Raw genomic sequence first — 18,616 nt, 5'->3', positions numbered from 1 at the left:
TAGCTCTAGTAATTTTCTGGTAGAGTCTTTAGGGTTTTCTATGTAGAGGATCATGTCATCTGCGAGCAGCGAGAGTTTCACTTCTTTTCCTATCTGGATTCCTTTTACTTCTTTTTCTGCTCTGATTGCTGTGGCCAAAACTTCCAAAACTATGTTGAATTGCTGGGAAAACTGGTCAACCACTTGTAAAAGAATGAAACTAAAACACTTTCTAACACCATACACAAAAATAAACTCAAAATGGATTAAAGATCTAAATGTAAGACCAGAGACTATAAAACTCCTAGAGGAGAACATAGGCAAAACACTCTCTGACATAAATCACAGCAGGATCCTCTATGACCCACCTCCCAGAATATTGGAAATAAAAGCAAAAATAAACAAATGAGACCTAATTAAACTTAAAAACTTTTGCACAACAAAGGAAACTATAAGCAAGGTGAAAAGACAGCCCTCAGAATGGGAGAAAATAATAGCAAATGAAGCAATAGACAAAGGATTAATCTCAAAAATATACAAGCAACTCCTGAAGCTCAATTCCAGAAAAATAAATGACCCAATCAAAAAATGGGCCAAAGAACTAAACAGACATTTCTCCAAAGAAGACATACAGATGGCTAACAAACACATGAAAAGATGCTCAACATCACTCATTATCAGAGAAATGCAAATCAAAACCACAATGAGGTACCATTACACGCCAGTCAGGATGGCTGCTATCCAAAAGTCTACAAGCAGTAAATGCTGGAGAGGGTGTGGAGAAAAGAGAACCCTTTTACACTGTTGGTGGGAATGCAAACTAGTACAGCCGTTATGGAGAACAGTGTGGAGATTTCTTAAAAAACTGGAAATAGAACTGCCATATGACCCAGCAATCCCACTTCTGGGCATACACACCAAGGAAACCAGATCTGAAAGAGACATGTGCACCCCAATGTTCATCGCAGCACTGTTTACAATAGCCAGGACATGGAAGCAACCTAGATGCCCATCAGCAGACGAATGGATAAGGAAACTGTGGTATATATATACCATGGAATATTACTCAGCCGTTAAAAAGAATTCATTTGAATCAGTTCTAATGAGATGGATGAAACTGGAGCCCCTTATACAGAGTGAAGTAAGCCAGAAAGATAAAGACCAATACAGTACACTAACACATATATATGGAATTTAGAAAGATGGTAACGATAACCCTATATGCAAAACAGAAAAAGAGACACAGATGTACAGAACAGACTTTTGAACTCTGTGGGAGAAGGCGAGGGTGGGATGTTTCAAGAGAACAGCATCGAAACATGTATATTATCTAGGGTGAAACAGATCACCAGCCCAGGCTGGATGCATGAGACAAGAGCTCGGGCCTGGTGCACTGGGAAGACCCAGAGGAATCAGGTGGAGAGAGAGGTGGGAGGGGGGATTGGGATGGGGAATACATGTAAATCCATGGCTGAGTCATGTCAACGTATGACAAAACCCACTACAATATTGTAAAGTAATTAGCCTCCAACTAATAAAAATAAATGGGGAAAAAAATGTGGAACAGAAGAAAAAGCTACTTATTACCATGTTCATGAAGAAGATATACTAATAGCTGCTCACTTGTATTTTATCTGCTGCACTAGGTGACTTATAAAAGTTTTTCTTTTTTTAATATTTACTTGGTTGCGTTTCCTTGGAGCTTCAGAGTAATGTGATCTGAGAAGGACTTGACCAGCTATTGCTGGCTTTGAAGGCAAGAGGGGGATCAGATGTCAAGGAATGTGGGCAGCCTCTGGAAGCTGGAAAAGGCAAGAAAACAGATTCCCTCCTAGAGTCTCCAAAATACATACACCCCTAAAACACATTGATTTTAGGTCAATGAGACCCATTCTGATAGCTGATTTGCAGAGTTGTAAGATAATATATTTGTATGGTTTTAAGTCACTAAATTTGTGGTAATTTGTCATAGCTGTAATTGGAAACTAATATAGTCACTTGACTCTGGATTAAGTCTTTCAGTGGCATGGCTACATGAATATATTTTAACTTAAGCTTCACAAAAGAATAAGGCCTCCAGGATGGATGCATTATTTTTTTGTTTATAGGATAATTGTAATTCTCAGAGGAAAGCATGGATTTCTGAAATAATATCTTTTCCATGAATTCTAAGGACAGGGAATTTCATTGTAAATATATCTATGTCTACTTTATATTAATTTAAGTAATTAACATACATCCATACCAAATACCAGGTGGTATTTAAATATAAACCACAAACTGCCTTAATTTTCTTTTTAGTTATTTTTCTTGTCTTATGTAAACTCAATAATTTGTCAAACTCCCATGATTCCTTTTCCTTTACTCTTTAATATTAAAATTCTGAAATATGGAAGTTGTATTGCAATCTGAACGGTAAGCTATGTTTAGGAGTAAAAGAAGAGATTCCAAAGCTTGAAAGATACAACTAGATTTCAAATCAGTGAAGAATACCATCTTTAGGGAATAATCCTGTGTCAAGGATCTATTGAATTAGAGGGTCTTTCTAACTCCTCTTATGTATGGCCCTTCCTCTGTCTGACCAATCCGATGTTAGTAGGTACATGTAGAGCAGATCTTCCTTACCCTACCTATCATGTTAATAGTTTCTGGTATGAACTTTGTGATCACAGTGATGTTAACGGCTACCTTCCTACTCCACCCCGACCCATGTCTTACTGGCCTAAGTGAAAAAGTTCATTTGGGGTTAGTATGACAGAAGGACCTCAGATCTTTGGCTAATTTCCAATTTCAGGAAATTAGCTCCTTTGCTGAGTTTTAAATGATTCTCCGTCTATGAGTCACAGTGTTAGGATACTCTTGAGTTGCTCAAGTGAGTTATGAATGGATCGTTAATTGTGTTTTCAAATACCCTTGAAATGGTTTGAATTAAAATTTTACTGAAATTAAGTACTTTAATGGAGAACTTGTTTTTAAATAAAGTGAACATGAAACTCAAATGAACTTTATTTTTAAAGGTAATTTTAGGTATATGTGAAATAATTAAGGTTATGATGATTTTTTTTTTAGGTTATATGGATCTCAGAAAAGTGGCTTTATTATTTCTTTTTTTCTCATTTGAAGGTGGATAATGTATGAGTTTATTAATCTCTGTATGTTTGCAGTTGACAGCACTAAATCTGGGAAACAACCTTTTAGAAGAAGTTCCAGAAGAGATGAAATACCTTACATCCCTGAAGAAGCTCCATTTGTTTAGAAATAAGATACATAGATTTGCATCTGGAGTATGTGGTAAGTTAGTCAAATAAGAGCATATTTATAGTGCCGAAGTTAATTTCCTTATATTGAACAGTTTGGAACTAAAGTGAAAAAGGAATTTTAGTCTTTTTTGGATTGAGATATTTACACTTGAAATTAGGGAATTTGGGGAACAACTTTTAAAAACTACTGTCTTATATATTTCTTTACATGTAAATCTAAGAAAATAAGTAAGTGTTAAATTAATGTTAGCAAATATTCCCCTTTTCAGAATCAGGGTACATATAGAATGTCAAGTCTGAGCACCCTTTTTCTGGACCAGATAGAAAACTAGTTGAAAATCAGATCAAGAAACATCTCCACAGTTCTCCTTGTTCTTTATACTTTTTACACCATCTTAACTACTAAGTCACTATCTTTGTTTATGATGTGAAGCTGCATTTGAATCAGTTCTAATGAGGTGGATGAAACTGGAGCCTATTATACAGAGTGAAGTAAGTCAGAAAGAAAAACACCACTGCAGTATATTAATGCATATATATGGAATTTAGAAAGATGGTAACAATGACCCTACATGCGAGATAGCAAAAGGGACACAGATGTAAAGAACAGACTTTTGGACTCTGTGGGAGAAGGCGAGGGTGGGATGGATGATTTGAGAGAATAGCACTGAAACATGTGTATTACCATATGTGAAATAGATCGCCAGTCCAGGTTCGATGCATGAGACAGGGTGCTCAGGGCTGGTGCACTGGGCTGACCCTGAGGGATGGGATGGGGAGGGACGTGGGAGGGGGTTCAGGATGGGGACACATGTACACCCACGGCTGATTCATGTCAATGTATGGCAAAAACCACTTCAATACTGTAAAGTAATTAGCTTCTAATTAAAATAAATAAATTAAAAAAAAAGATGTGAAGCTTAACTTGGGGAGAATTTTAAAGAAAAGATATGAGGTTAAATAAATCGCATTTCTTCTTCGTGTTTCCCTTAAGCTAATAATTTCTCCATTTAATACATTTTTCCTATTTAATATGGGTAGAATGTGCTTAAGGACAGAACACATGACAAGGAGATCCAGATAATCTTTATAGCTTCATTAACTCATCTAAGGCACTTCACTACTTTATATGTCCCCAATAGTAAAATCAGAGCTATAGAATTTATGACGTCCTGTGAACTTCTGAGGCATGGGTACTATATATTGTCATCATTATCACTGAGCAGCATTTATTAAAGGTATAATTTCATGGGGTCTCAGTTGTGGATATATAACAAAAACGCAAGTAGATTCTAGTATTACCTCTTTAAAGTATTTTAAAATATTAGATCATGTGTCTTGGAGAAATATTTTTTCACAAAATAATAGCTGTAATAAACTTGTTAATGGTATGTACATTATATATACAAACTTATAGATACAGGGTTCAATTATAATTTACTTACAAAGAAAACAGTTTATAAATTAGAAAAAATTAAGGGCATGCAAAAAAGTTCATAATAATATTTATGAACTACACTGAGGGGCAAACAGGTAAAATCTGATGTGTATAAATGATATCAGACAACCTGGTTCGTGCTACTTTAGGCTTCTGCAAAGAAATTTTTTCTCATGTTGCTCTTAAATTTGAGGCTTAAAAAATATATGTAATCTGTGTACAGTACCCTACCCCTGAAGGTCTGTAGTTTCTCTGTTTCTTGATCTGGGGCTGTCGAACTTTGAAAATCTCATATGAGTGACACAAACTGTGTTCTGTGCCAGGTCTTGACTATCCAAAGGCAGAAGCAGGTTGATGTCCAACATGTATTGCGTGGTGCTGTTCTTGCCCCTGTCCCTACCCCGTCAGAGTAGACTGGACCAGGGTAAGACGTGTGCCAAGCTGAGTCAGTCACGTTCTCTTTCTTGGGGTTTATGACAGAATCTAAAACAGTTTTTCTGGTCTGAGCTAACCACATGAACTAAGAGAAAAGTTGCAAACTGGTGACCTGTGGGGTGAATCTGCTTTACAAATAGGTTGGTTCTGTTTTGTTTGCCTCTCTAAAATTTTGAATTAGGGTCAAAGCCAGCTTAAAACTCAATATTAAAAAAATGAAGATCATGGCATTTGGTCCCATCATTTCATGGCAAATAGATGGGGAAAAGGTGGAAGAGGTGACAGATTTCCTCTTCTTGGGCTCCAAAATCACTGTGGATGGTGACTGCAGCCTGGAAATTAGAGGACAGTTGCTTCTTGCCAGGAAAGCTATGACAAACCTAGACAGTGTGTTAAAAAGCAAAGACATCATCTTGCCAAGAAAGGCCCGTATGTCACGACTATGGTCTTTCCTGTAGTCATGTACAGATGTGAGAGCTGGACCATAAAGAAGGCAGAGCACTGAGTTTGAACTGTGGTGCTGGAGAAGACTCTTGAGAGTCCCTTCCTTGTATAGCAAGGAGATCAAATCCATCAATCTTAAAGGAAATCAACACTGAATACTCATTGGAAGGACTGATGCTGAAGTTGAAGCTCCAATACTTTAGCTACCTGATGCGAAGAGCCAACTAATTGGAAAAGACCCTGATGCTGGGAAAGAGTGAAGGCAGAAGGAGAAGAGGGCAACAGAGGATGAGATGGCCAGAGGGCATCACCGATTCAGTGGACATGAACTTGGGCAAATTCAGAGAGATGGTGAGGGACAGGGAAGCCTGGTGTGCTGCACTCCATGGGATTGTGAAGAGTCGGACACGACTTGGCAACTGAACAACCAAATTTGCAAATTAAGAGAGTTCATATAAAAGTCTGGATCTCTGGCTCTTTTTTGTTTCTCTGAACAAGAAAGATTAGGCAATGATGGACTCACATTCCCACATGACACCAGTTGAGCTGGCCGAAATGCAGGTCCCCTGTGGCAAAAAGCATGTGCTCACCAGTTCCGTGCTCCCCTGCCAGGTAAACCCCTGCTAGGCCCACTGTTGTGTTTTAAGTTATCTTCTCGGTTCCTGTAGGCATTTCAGTCTGAGAACTCTGTCTACTCCATAACCATTCAAACGCAGGAGTTGTAGGATGGCTATATGGATACATGGAAAAGTAGAGATAATATGTTTAAGTGAAAGAATAAGGAGTGAAGGAATGCGGGAGAGAGAGAATATGAATATGAAGCTTAGAGAAGCTACAAAGAAAAATGAAACTCTGTGTTCTGCAGAGATTCCCAGAGAGTATAATCTCCCAGACTTGGAGAATCTCCGGAGAGAGACAGACTGTTAGCCTGGAGCTGGTGTGGGGGTCTCCTTGACCATCACAACCCAACAACACAGTTCAGTGATTCTGAGGGCACACCAGAAGCCCAGGAGACCCTCTGTGACTACCAAGAGAAGTCAAAGGACTGTATATATGTGTACCCAATACATACAGTTGGCCCTTGAACAACACAGGTTTGAATTGTGGGTCCACTTATACCAGGGTATTTTTTCAATGGTAAATTCTGCCGTACTGCAGTTTCCCGGGTTGGTTAAATCCTGGGGTGCAGAGGAAGAACAGATGGGAGCGCCCACTGGAAGTTATATGTGGATTTTTCCACTGGTGAGGATGGATGCCTCTAATGCCCACATGTTGTTCACAGGACTGTGATATATATATATATATATATATATATATATATATATATATACACATACATACATATATATATATACACACACATACACATGTGTATACATGCGAGATACACACACACACACACACACACACACACACACGCCAACACCTTTGACTGTGTGGATCACAATAAACTGTGGAAAATTCTGAAAGAGATGGGAATACCAGACCACCTGACCTGCCTGTTGAGAAACCTGTATACAGGTCAGGAAGCAACAGTTAGAACTGGACATGGAACAACAGACTGGAACAACAGACTGGTTCCAAACAGGAAAAGGAGTATGTGAGGGCTGTATATTGTCACCCTGCTTATTTAACTTCTATGCAGAGTACATCATGAGAAACGCTGGGCTGGAGGAAGTACAAGCTAGAATCAAGATTGCTGGGAGAAATATCAATAACCTCAGATATGCAGATGACACCACCCTTATGGCAGAGAGTGAAGAGGAACTGAAAAGCCTCTTGATGAAAGTGAAAGAGGACAGTGAAAAAGTTGGCTTGAAGCTTAACATTCAGAAAACTAAGATCATGGCATCTGGTCCCATCACCTCATGGGAAATAGATGGGGAGACAGTAGAAACAGTGTCAGACTTTATTTTTTGGGCTCCAAAATCACTGCAGATGGTGACTGCAGCCATGAAATTAAAAGAGGCTTATTCCTTGGAAGGAAAGCTATGACCAACCTAGATAGCATATTAAAAAGCAGAGACATTACTTTGCCAACAAAGGTCCGTCTGGTCAAGGCTATGGTTTTCCCAGTGGTCATGTATGGATGTGAGAGTTGGACTGTGAAGAAAGCTGGCGCTGAAGAATTGATGCTTTTGAACTGTGGTGTTGGAGAAGACTCTTGAGAGTCCCTTGGACTGCAAGGAGATCCAGCCAGTCCATCCTAAAGGAGATCAGTCCTAGGTGTTCATTGGAAGGACTGATGCTGAAGCTGAAACTCCAATACTTTGCCCACCTGATGCGAAGAGTTGACTCATTGGAAAAGACCCTGATGCTGGGAGGGATTGGGGGCAGGAGAAGAAGGGGACGACAGAGGATGAGATGGCTGGATGGCATAACCGACTCGATGGCCATGAGTTTGAGTAAACTCCGGGAGTTTGTGATGGACAGGGAGGCCCGGCGTGCTGTGATTCATGGGGTCACAAAGAATCGGACACGACTGAGCGACTGAACTGAACTGAACTGATACACACACGTGTAAAATTACATATTATGTATGTTTATACACATGTATTCCTATTAACCTGACTCTCGCTGCACCGCAGGGCTTAGCATGTTGGAAACAGGATAGGGCGGGGCAGGCCCAGGCAGCAACGGATTGGCTCCTGGGGAGGTCTGAGGCCAAGTCCAACCAGGGAGACTGCTGGGGAGACGAAGATGTACCTAGATATGGCGTACACTCAGTCTGGAATCACCGACTTCAAGTTCAAGGCGCTGGTAGTGGTGCCTGGGAGATCGACCTCCTCCAGGGGCTGGGAAGCATCGGCGCGACGGTGTCCACGGCGTCCACGGTGTCCACGAGTAGTGTGGGCAAGCCCGGCTCCCTGCACGCAGGAGGGGTGCCGGAGGGAGCCATCACAGTACCTGGCACGGAGAGCGGGGAGAGCCCCCTAGCACTCGACTTCCTTTTGTGCTCCGCGCAGATGCTGGTGACCGAAGAGGACCTGTTTTCCACGAAAGACCGCAGAGAATTTCCCGGATCCTTCCAGTCTCCCGGGAAGATCAGAAACTGTTTCACCGGCTAGTGCATATCTGCTCCTTCCGCTCCAGGGAGACCCTGGCTGTGGACTTGCACGGAGTGGAGCACGCTCTGCGTCTACTTAGCTTTCTTCCCTACAGAGTTCTTCTGCCTGCCTGGTCCCCAAGAGACTGCAGGCCCCTGGCGGGAGGTCTGCAGACCCCTGCCGGGGCGGGAGGTGCCTGCAGGCCACGGGGCCTTTGATAGGTTTTCTGTTGGGTGAATGAGTTCTGCGGGTCAAGAAGACCCTTTGGGCTTGATTCATGGCGCGTTGCAAACACTTATGGGGCTCCTCTTGCAGGTCTCAAAAACAGAACTAAAACAGCCCTGGGTACCAGTGCCTTTGGGTTTCTGCGTCAAGTTTGTTGTGAGTTTGGCGGTACTCCTGTGTCCTCAGGGGCCACAATTTAGCTTTGTAACTTTGTGGTAAATTGTAGCTTTTTGCTTAAACTAATTTAAGAGGGTATCAGTTACCAGCACCCAAAGAACCTTGGCCAAGGCAAGAAAACAAGGAGAACAAAGGTGTATGGAAAAGTGACTAAAAATTATTTTCTAACAGATAGCTAAAGTGACTGAAATTATTTTCTAACAGATGGTTTACAAAGTTTGATCCTGCTTAATCTGAACAACAATCAGCTTACATGGATTCCTGGAGAAATTGGCAGGTAATTTTGTTATAATGAGAGATGGTTACTTTTCCCCTTTCCCTGCTCAGCTGGTGTCCTCCCAGCTGGTCTTAGAACATCCTATGCCCAGACTCAAGTCCTTGTGAGATTTATACATGGCGAAGAGCAATTGGAAGACTGAGGCAAGCCACTAATTTTAAGCAGATGATTATTTAAACACTTCAGAGAAATGAGAAACAGCATGATTTGGTAGTCTAAGTATAAAAGTGAGGGTTTGAAATAGTTCTAAAGTTGATTGTTACTGATTTCCTAACTGTGAGGGTTCTTGGAGCTTGCTCTGCTATAGAACTGGGGATTTTACAGTAAAACATTTTCAGCTTGATGGAATAGGTAATGTGAAAAAAAAAGACTTTTAAATCAGTATGTCATTTTCATGAAAAAAAAAAAAAAAAAAAAAACCCACATTTTATACCACTCACATTTGCATGGATGAGCTGCTGTTACGGTGGCTCTCTGGAGCCAGCTGAGGGCCATGTCCTTCTGTTGGCAGAATACCCTCTTGGGCTTTTCTTCTGACTGTTGGAGAGAGAAACCTAATCAGGGTTACTTTGGAGACACCTTGTTGCCTGTTGAACAGAAATAGATGTATTACAACATAAGAACATCCAGATTTTTGAAGGAAGGATCCAAAACTATGAATAGTTCTCAACAAAAGGCTTTCTGCCTCACCTAAAGTTTATTCCAATTTACTTGTCTATACATCTACCCAAAGTATTTTTCCAAGATAGATTTTTACAAAAAAAGTAATGTTTTAAATAAAAGCACCTAGAAAAATATTTGAAGCTATCTCATTTCTGAAGAAAAGGAATATTTATAGTAATAAAATGCCAATAGTTGTCTTCTTGCTTTTTCATTCATTCAGTTTATCAGTTGATTTATATGTTGGAGATGTAATGAAAAAATGACACTTTGGAAGATCTGGTGAATTAGGTTCAGGCCGTAACTTTGTGCAACTAGCCTTATGATGTTGGCCAAGTATTTTAACTGTCTGGGATCTTGGTTTTCTCATCTCTAAAGGAAGAGTTTTGAGAAGATGAACTTCAAAATTCTTGCAGGTATAACGTATTATGAGTTCACAATTCAGTAAGCTTAGCTCTGTTTGGAGAACAGAGTACAGTATTGTCTTTCATTAAATGTATTCTTAACTATTTTATGTGTTTTTTGATGTAAATGGAATTTTGAAAATTTTATCTTCCAGTTGTTTGTGGCTACAATATACACATAAAATAAATTTAAAATAGAGACTTTGTAGTCTGTGACCCTGCTTTTAGTTCTGGTAGGTTTGGATTTATTTTTTTGCACTACTTCTCTTTAATATTTTAATATTTAAAGTTTTGCCCTTTTTAATTTTGAAATATTCTTCTCCCATACCTTTAGAAATTACTTCTTAACCTGGTTTATATATTTTTCTGCTTTTGCCTTCTCTGAGTGCCTTTTGGGAGGGGATCAGATGTTCATATTTCTCAAGAATCTTTCCATTGGCTTCCTCTCTGTCTCTCTCTGCCCTTTTGTTGTTATTCTTTCTGTCAGCCTTATCTATTCATATGGCTTCCACAATCGAGATCATAGAGTCTTTCCATAAATCTCTTTCACTTGCACTATTATCCTAAGCTCCAGGCCCCATTTATAACTGCCTAGAAATGGCACCTCATTCTGTTATTACTTTAATACCTTTAGAGCATTATAAATCCTCATTCTTAGCTTTGCAAGAAGACATGTCTACATTTGAATCTTGACACTATTTTCTGATGGTTAAGTTAGGCAAGTTATTCACTGCCTCTGATCCTTTGTTTTCCTCATTTCTGGATTAAATGTAGTAATTCCAACCTTAGGGTTGTGCTGTTGATTAAATTTAATGCACAAGTACATAGTTGGTGCTCAGTAATGCTTATTTTAGCTTCCCCAGTGGCTCAGAGAGTAAAGCATCTGCCTGCAATGCGGGAGACCCAGGTTCGATCCCTGGGTTGAGAAGATACTCTGGAGGAGGAAATGGCAACCCACTCCAGTACCCTTGCCTGGAAAATCCCATGGACAGAGAAGCCTGGTGCAGGCTACAGTCCACAGGGTTGCAAAGAGTCAGACATGACTGAGTGACTTCACTTTTCACTTTCAATGCTTATTTCTTCTGGCTTCTTTATTCAAAATACACTTAATATTTCTCAAGGAAAATATTACTCAAGGCATGTTTACTATGCCTCCCTGTTGCCCTACTTGTTTCAGGCCAAGTTCAAAAGGTTGGTTATCCAAAGTGCTTGTGAACCTCAGGTACTATATCTGCAATTACAGGCTCAAACGTTAATCCTTTTCTCACTGTTTGTTGGTATCTGCTCTCCTTATTTTGTGTCTCTAAGATCTCCTTCTAGACAATGATATATATAAGGGTAGAATTTGTGGTCAACCTGTCTTTGCATATTACACAGCATCTAAGTGGTACAGAATATATGATCTATATCTAAATCTATCCCTATCTATATCTATATCCATGTATATGGCATTTGACCTCTGGCTTCCTCTTCAATGTAACTATTAATAAAGTATATGTACAAAGACTGAAGACAGAATTTTCTTTCTTTTAAATCTAGGTTTTGATTACATAAAATACTTTAAACATGAACCATCTGATCATAAATATCTTTAAAAGGTAAATTACAGCAAAGATTTTTTTTATCCTCAAATGATTCATTGTAGTTGTGAATACTTGACTGGAGAAAAGCTCAGATGAGCTACAAAAAACATGAATTGATATGTGGCTCTATTAATGGTATATGTACATAAATGTACAATGGACTTCCTTATTCTTATGAATTTCATTCATATATTTTGTTTATTTTTTAGATTAAAAAATCTTAGATGTTTGAGTATAAATCATAACCAGCTAGCCAGCATTCCTAGAGAACTTTGTTTTCTTGAGAATCTTTCTGAACTTCAACTTAACTACAATCAGCTTGTGTGCATACCCAAAGAAATTAAGTTCTTGAAGAAGCTCCAGCAGCTTCTTCTGGCCAGGAACAACATTAAATCTTTGCCAGAGGTAAGCAAAAGAGGGAACCAAATTTTCTTTTGTTGGTGAAAAACTCATTACACCGTGATAGAGAGCAGTTATAGACTGGATTAGGGCACCTGAGTACAAGCCATCATCTGCTTTCCCTCTGATTACGTATGATAAGTTCCCAAATCACTGTGACAAAAGAAGGTTATAACTAGGATTTCTTTTTTACAAAGCTAGGTATGCTAGACCTTGTAAATAGAAATACAAAATGCTTTAATTTGAATTTCAGACTACCAAAGAAGAATTCTTTTAGTATAAGTATGCTCCAAATATTGCATGGGACATACTTATACATTTGAAAAATGTTATCTTTTTTGTCTGAAATTTAAATTTAAGTGAGTATCCTGTATTTTTATCTGGCAACTTTGTATACAGCACAAAGTATAAGTACTTTTTGATTTTGGAATATATGCTAGATACCTTCCATTTTTCCTTTATATCCACCGCCCATCCTTTTCTGACCCGCGTTCCTCTCCGTGTCTGGGAGACTGGCGTGTGTGAGCATTAGTGACCTCCTCTGTCCTCTGATTCCCTCCAGGACATGTGAATGAGAGGTGGTATCAGGAGGTGAAAGGGCCGGAGAAGATGAGTGCGTGCATGCGCACTTGGTCAGTCGTGTCTGACTCCTTGTGACCCCGTGGACTGGAGTCTGCCAGGCTCCTCCGTCCATGGGATTTGCCAGGCAAGGGTACTGGAGTGGGTTGCAATTTCCTCCACAAGGGGATCTTCCTAACTCAGGGACCAAACCCACATCTCCTGCGTAGGGTAGGCAGGCGGCTTCTTTGCCACCGAACCCCCTGGGAAGCCCTGGAGACTGAGGACCAGATGGTTTTCCCGTGGTGTTGTCTCTGGAAGGTTGCTGTGAGCTGCCTGCATGCCTCTCTGGAGGGTCATAGCTAATGTCCTGTGATCATCAGAACATCACCATGTGAACATTCTTTGATTCCCTTGGCTCTTTCGACCTGTGGTGTTAAAGAACTCCCTGCTGTTGCTAGCTTTTGGGAACTTTGTAAGTTTAGAGAACTACATTTCTTAGCTTAGGGAACTTTGTTGGTTTTCCTAAACCCTGTCAAACTTTTTATAAACAGTGACTTTATTAAACTCTCCTCAGTTTTTCCAGTTTGAGAGTACTGTTTCTCATTAGGAACCTGTCAACAGGTTTACCTTCCTTATTTATGCAAATTAGAATTAATTTGATAGGAGGAAAGGCATGGCATGCAGTAATCTGAGGAATAAAAATAGATTAATTCCTACTATTTCACTTTTCTCTAAAGAAGATGTTTCCTTTAAAAATTCTGTGCACACTGTAATATGTGTAAAAATATACCAAGGTATATGCTGTAAATAAGTATGTGTTGAAAATTTTATTCTGATATTCCTTAAAATCCTACTTAGTGTAAACAAGTAAAATATCTTGATTTTATAGAATAAACCTGTTAAAAGCATGTCTCTTTTATTTGAAGGAAAGCAACAGCAGCAATAGCAGGATCATCATGAAGCATTAAGTTGTGTTTATAACAACTTTATCATATATCTCTTATTATACTCATTTTAGAATAAAGATCAAGGTGGTTATGTGACTCAAGCATAGTTTGCAAAGGTCAAGGAAGGATCTTAGATCCATGCCTGTCTAACATAAAAGTCCATATTTCAAATCAATAGTCTTACTACAAATTTATAAACCCTGAGGCTTTTAAACTTTAAAAAAACTTGAATGCTAGTAAATCCTGTCCTGAATTATCATGCAAAGAATGCCTGTAATCATTTATATCCTTGTACATTTAATATGATTTAGTCTATCATTGTTCTTTTTGGTCTGCATTATAAATGATAAGGCATTGCAGAAAATAGTCATTTGTTTTGATAAAGAACATATTGTGAATCATTTTCTGGTCTGTTGTAAATCATGTGTATGTCTGCACATGTGTGTCTGAATGTATGTGCCCATCCAGTCCCATTGGGCATGTGGCCAGACTAATGGATTTCCTTTATGAGGAAAGGGTTGTGTCAGCTCAGTGCTACACAAGAGGTAGTTGTGAAACAAGTGCCAATGGAATTATGTCTGTTTTCTGTCTCCCAAAGATTCTTTCTATTTTAATAGTAGAAATGTCTACTAATAGATACTCAGTATCTATTAAACCCTTAGTGAACACTTTCTGATTAGTAATTTGTTTAATGCATTCAGTGTCCATATTGAAGGTCAGTTCAGTTCAGTTCAGTCACTCAATCGTGTCTGACTCCTTGCAACCCCATGGACTGCAGCATGCCAGGTCTCCCTGTCCATCACCAACTCTCGGAGTTTACTCAAACTCATGTCCATTGAGTCGGTGATGCCATCCAACCGTCTCATCCTCTGTTGTCCCCTTCTCCTCCTGCCTTCAATCTTTTTCAAATGAGTTAGTTCTTCGCATCAGGTGGGCAAAGTATTGGAGTTTCAGCTTCATCATCAGTCCTTCCAATGAACACTCAGGACTGATTTTCTTTAGGACTGACTGGCTGGATCTCCTTGCTGGTATATTGAAGGTAGGGGTTTCCATTAGCATTTTCACTTTACAAGTGGAGAAGCTAAAGTACAAAGATTAAGAAATTTGCCCATAGATATATAGTAAATGTCCGAGGTGAATTTGAACTACAGATATTTACTACAAATAGTCTAGCTTTTGGCCACCATGTTATGTCGTCCTGGAGTGGTCAGAGGAGATGGAGAATTCAGAGAATCTGGTGCTTCATTCGTCGTGATTTCCTTGGGGAGAGTATTGATCAGGTAATTAGGAAAGGTGATCAACCTCATCAAGTTTAAACTTACAAGAGAATATTTATGATACTACATATTAGATTTGTAAAAGCCTTCTTTCTCTCTTTTGTTTCCTGACACAGGGACTTTGTGATCTTTTCAACCTGAGAATTCTAGACGTAGCTGGAAATGTTATTCAGATGTTTCCTAAAGGAGTAAGTAGAGTCAAGTTGTATTATAATTGAAAAATAATTTTGTTTATTGGGAATAGAAAAAATAGTGTCAGTCACTCAGTCATGTCCGACCCTTTGCAACCCTATGGATAGCCTGCCAGGCTCCTCTGTCTCCCTTCTTCAGGGCACCTTCCCAACCCAGGAACTGAACCTGGGTCTCCCACATTGCGGGCAGATTCTTTACCGTCTGAGCCAGAGGGAATCCCCTGTGAAAAAATAGGCAGGCAGTAAAACCTATGGTAATTGGAACCTTGAATTAATACAAATGACTGAAACATTTGCTTTGTTCTAGAACTTCAGAACTTGTTCTGTCTTATTCCTTCCTTTGTGTTCTGTGCTTGCTGAACTTGTTTGAACTGAGTGAACTCTGAGTGTTATCTAAATATTTTAATATATTATCTATGATTTAGTGTTTTTTAAAAAATCATATACTGTTTTTGATCACTTCAGACTTTTTCAAAGTATTACTTTTCAGAGCATAGATTTTTATCCCTTGCAGTTGAGAGTCCCTTGGACTGCAAGGAGATCAAACCAGTCCATCCTAATGGAAGTCAGTCTGAATATTCATTGGAAGGACTTAGGCTGAAGCTGAAGCTCCAATACTTTTGGCCACTTGATGCAAAGAGGTGATTCATTAGGAAAGACCCTGATGCTGAGAGCCAGTGATGGGGAAGCCTGGTGTGCTGCAGTCCATGGGGTCACAAAGAGTCAGATGTGACTGAGTAAATGAACTGAGTTCATCCAAAGAAGATATTTATTAGTTGCTTTTAAGCCATGGACAATGAGGAATGCAGTTTTTTTCACTTGGAGATGAATTCTGACTTTGCTTTAAGTAACTGGTCTTAGCAACTTGTAACTTTTCGGAAAGAAGCTACAGTTTTTCATGTTGGAGTCAATGTGTTTCTACTTCAAGGTAGTAATTAGAAGCCCAACAATCCAGGAGGTATTCAGTAAATAGTTGTTGATCCATTAATTACTTTTCTGATTAGTCAATACAAAATTGAGATTATAGTCCTTTTTACCCTCTGCAGTATTTAATAAAGCTTATCATTTTAACCATTTTTAAGTGTATAGTTCTAAGTCACTATATATATATTCATGTTGTTGCAGCACCATTATCACCACCTATCTCCAGAAGTTTTCTATCCATTCCTCGCTCCCTCGAACTCCTGGCAACCAGCATTCTACTCCTTATCTCTAAGAATTTGAGTACTCTGGGAATCTCATATAAATAGGATCATACCATATTTGTCCTTTTATGACTGGCATATTTCACTTGGTATAATGTCTCCACAGTCCATCTATGTTATAGCTTGTGTCAGATTTTCTTTTTTATGGCTGAATAATACTCCATTATATGTAATGTATATGCATTAAATGTATATACATTTTGTATTTTCATTCATCTGCCCACGGGCAGTGGATTGCTTGCTCTTTTTGGCTATTGAGAATAATGCTGCTGTGAATATGGACGTACAAATGTCTGCTCAAGTCCCTGCTTTCACTTCTTCTGGGCATATACCCCGCAGAGGAATTGCAGAGTCATAGTCCATATTTTAATTATTTTTAAGGAATTGCCAAACTGTTTTCCAAAAACATGCAGTTTTGAATGTTTAATAAGTGTTGGATGTTAATACTGACCCTGCAAATCCTACAGGATTTTATTCGCCCTTCTACATGATATTATTCATGTCTCGGTATGACTCTTCTGCCTTATGATACCTGCCTTGATTGCCAAAGCCGCCTATGTCTTCTCTGGCACCTCTGTGGTTCGTATGTACCACAAAATAGAATAATACTTTTCAAGTTGGTCTTGTCAATAGACTGTAATCTTCCAAAGGAAAAGAGTACTCTTTTTTACCTTTATACCAGCAGAGTTTTGAATTTCAATCGAATGCATGTGTGCTAAGTCACTTCTGTCATGTCTGACTCTTTGTGACCCCGTGGACTGTAGCCTGCCAGGCTCCTCTGTCTGTGGTGAGTCTCCAGGCAGGAATACTGGAGTGGGTTGCCATGCCCTCCTCCACGGGATCTTTCTGACCGAGGGATTGAACCTGTGTCTCTTATTATCTCCTGCATTGACAGGTGGACCACTAGACTACCTGGGAAACCCTTCAATTGAATAAATATTTGTTAAACATATAAATAAAAATAATTTTCTTTAACTATATTCAGTATTTGACTTAGTAGTACCATGAATTCAAAGTTCCTTCTATAGTGATACTGTAATTACAATTTTGCTATTTTTATAAAATACCAGCCTATTAATTTAGGGTAATTTTGAAAGAATATGACTTAGTGTTTTATTTGGAGCACCTATTTCAGAATTTTCTGGAAGCATTAAAGTAAGATATTCTGTGAATTCATCTGAGGTTTGGTCCAACTAGTTTAAATGAATAGAATTTTCCACATTTGATAGATAAGGCCACTATTGTGGTAAATGATGAACACAGAGGATGAACCAACCCTAGGCCATTCAGGTATGACCTAAATCAAGTCCCTTATGATTATTCAGAGAAAGTGACATAGATTCAGCCTGATAGTGTTTGAAGAACTAAATGGATGACGGTTTATAACATTGTACAGGATGTGATGATTGAAACCATCCCCAAGAAAAAGAAATGCAAGAAGGCAAAATGTTTGTCTGCGGAGGCATTACAAAGAGCTGAGAAAAGAAGTGAAGGCAATGGAGAAAGGGAAAGATATACTCAAGTGAATGCAGAGTTCCAAAGAATAGCAAGGCGAGATAAGAAAGCCTTAAGTGACTGATGCAAAGAAATAGAGGAAAACAATGAAAGGGGAAAGACTAGAAGTCTCTGCAGAAAATTAGAGATATCAAGGGAATATTTCATACAAAAATGGGCACAATAAAAGACAGAAACGGCATGGGCCTGACAGAAGCAGAAGAGATTAAAAAGAGGTGGCAAGAACACACAGAACAACTGTACTAAAAAGGTCTTAATGACCCAGATAACCACGATGGTGTGGTCACTCACCTAGAGCCAGACGTCCTGGAGTGTGAAGTCCAGCGGACCTTAGGAAGCATTACTATGAACAAAGCTAGTGGAGGTGATGGAATTCCAGTGGAGCTATCTCAAATCTTAAAAGATGCTATTAAAGTGCTGCACTCAATATGCCAACTAGTTTAAAAACTCAGCAGTGGCCATAGGACTGGAAAAGGTTAGTTTTCTTTCCAATCCCAAAGAAGGATAATGCCAAAGAATGTTCAAAGTACCTTACAATTGAGCTCATTTCACATGCTAGCAAAGTAATGCTCAAAATCTTTCAAGCTAGGCT

At 39.1% G+C, this 18,616-nt stretch overlaps 1 protein-coding gene across 2 annotated transcripts in view; it reads left to right on the top strand.

Annotated features, from left to right (window-relative positions):
* LRRC69 (leucine rich repeat containing 69) overlaps positions 1 to 18,616 on the top strand; it is an 83,807-nt gene that overhangs the window by 33,953 nt on the left and 31,238 nt on the right. The window contains exons 2-5 of one of the 2 annotated variants that reach the window (XM_061123809.1): positions 3,144 to 3,270; positions 9,210 to 9,282; positions 12,139 to 12,334; positions 15,230 to 15,301. The exons of the other annotated variant lie outside the window; for it this stretch is intronic. Coding sequence (XP_060979792.1) covers positions 3,144 to 3,270; positions 9,210 to 9,282; positions 12,139 to 12,334; positions 15,230 to 15,301 — 468 coding nt within the window. The remainder of the gene's footprint in view (positions 1 to 3,143; positions 3,271 to 9,209; positions 9,283 to 12,138; positions 12,335 to 15,229; positions 15,302 to 18,616) is intronic. 2 annotated transcript variants of the gene reach the window in all.

Source organism: Dama dama, chromosome 21 (genome assembly GCF_033118175.1).
Source record: "Dama dama isolate Ldn47 chromosome 21, ASM3311817v1, whole genome shotgun sequence".
Taxonomy (NCBI): Eukaryota; Metazoa; Chordata; class Mammalia; order Artiodactyla; family Cervidae; genus Dama; species Dama dama.
This window is presented reverse-complemented; position numbering and strand designations above follow the sequence as displayed.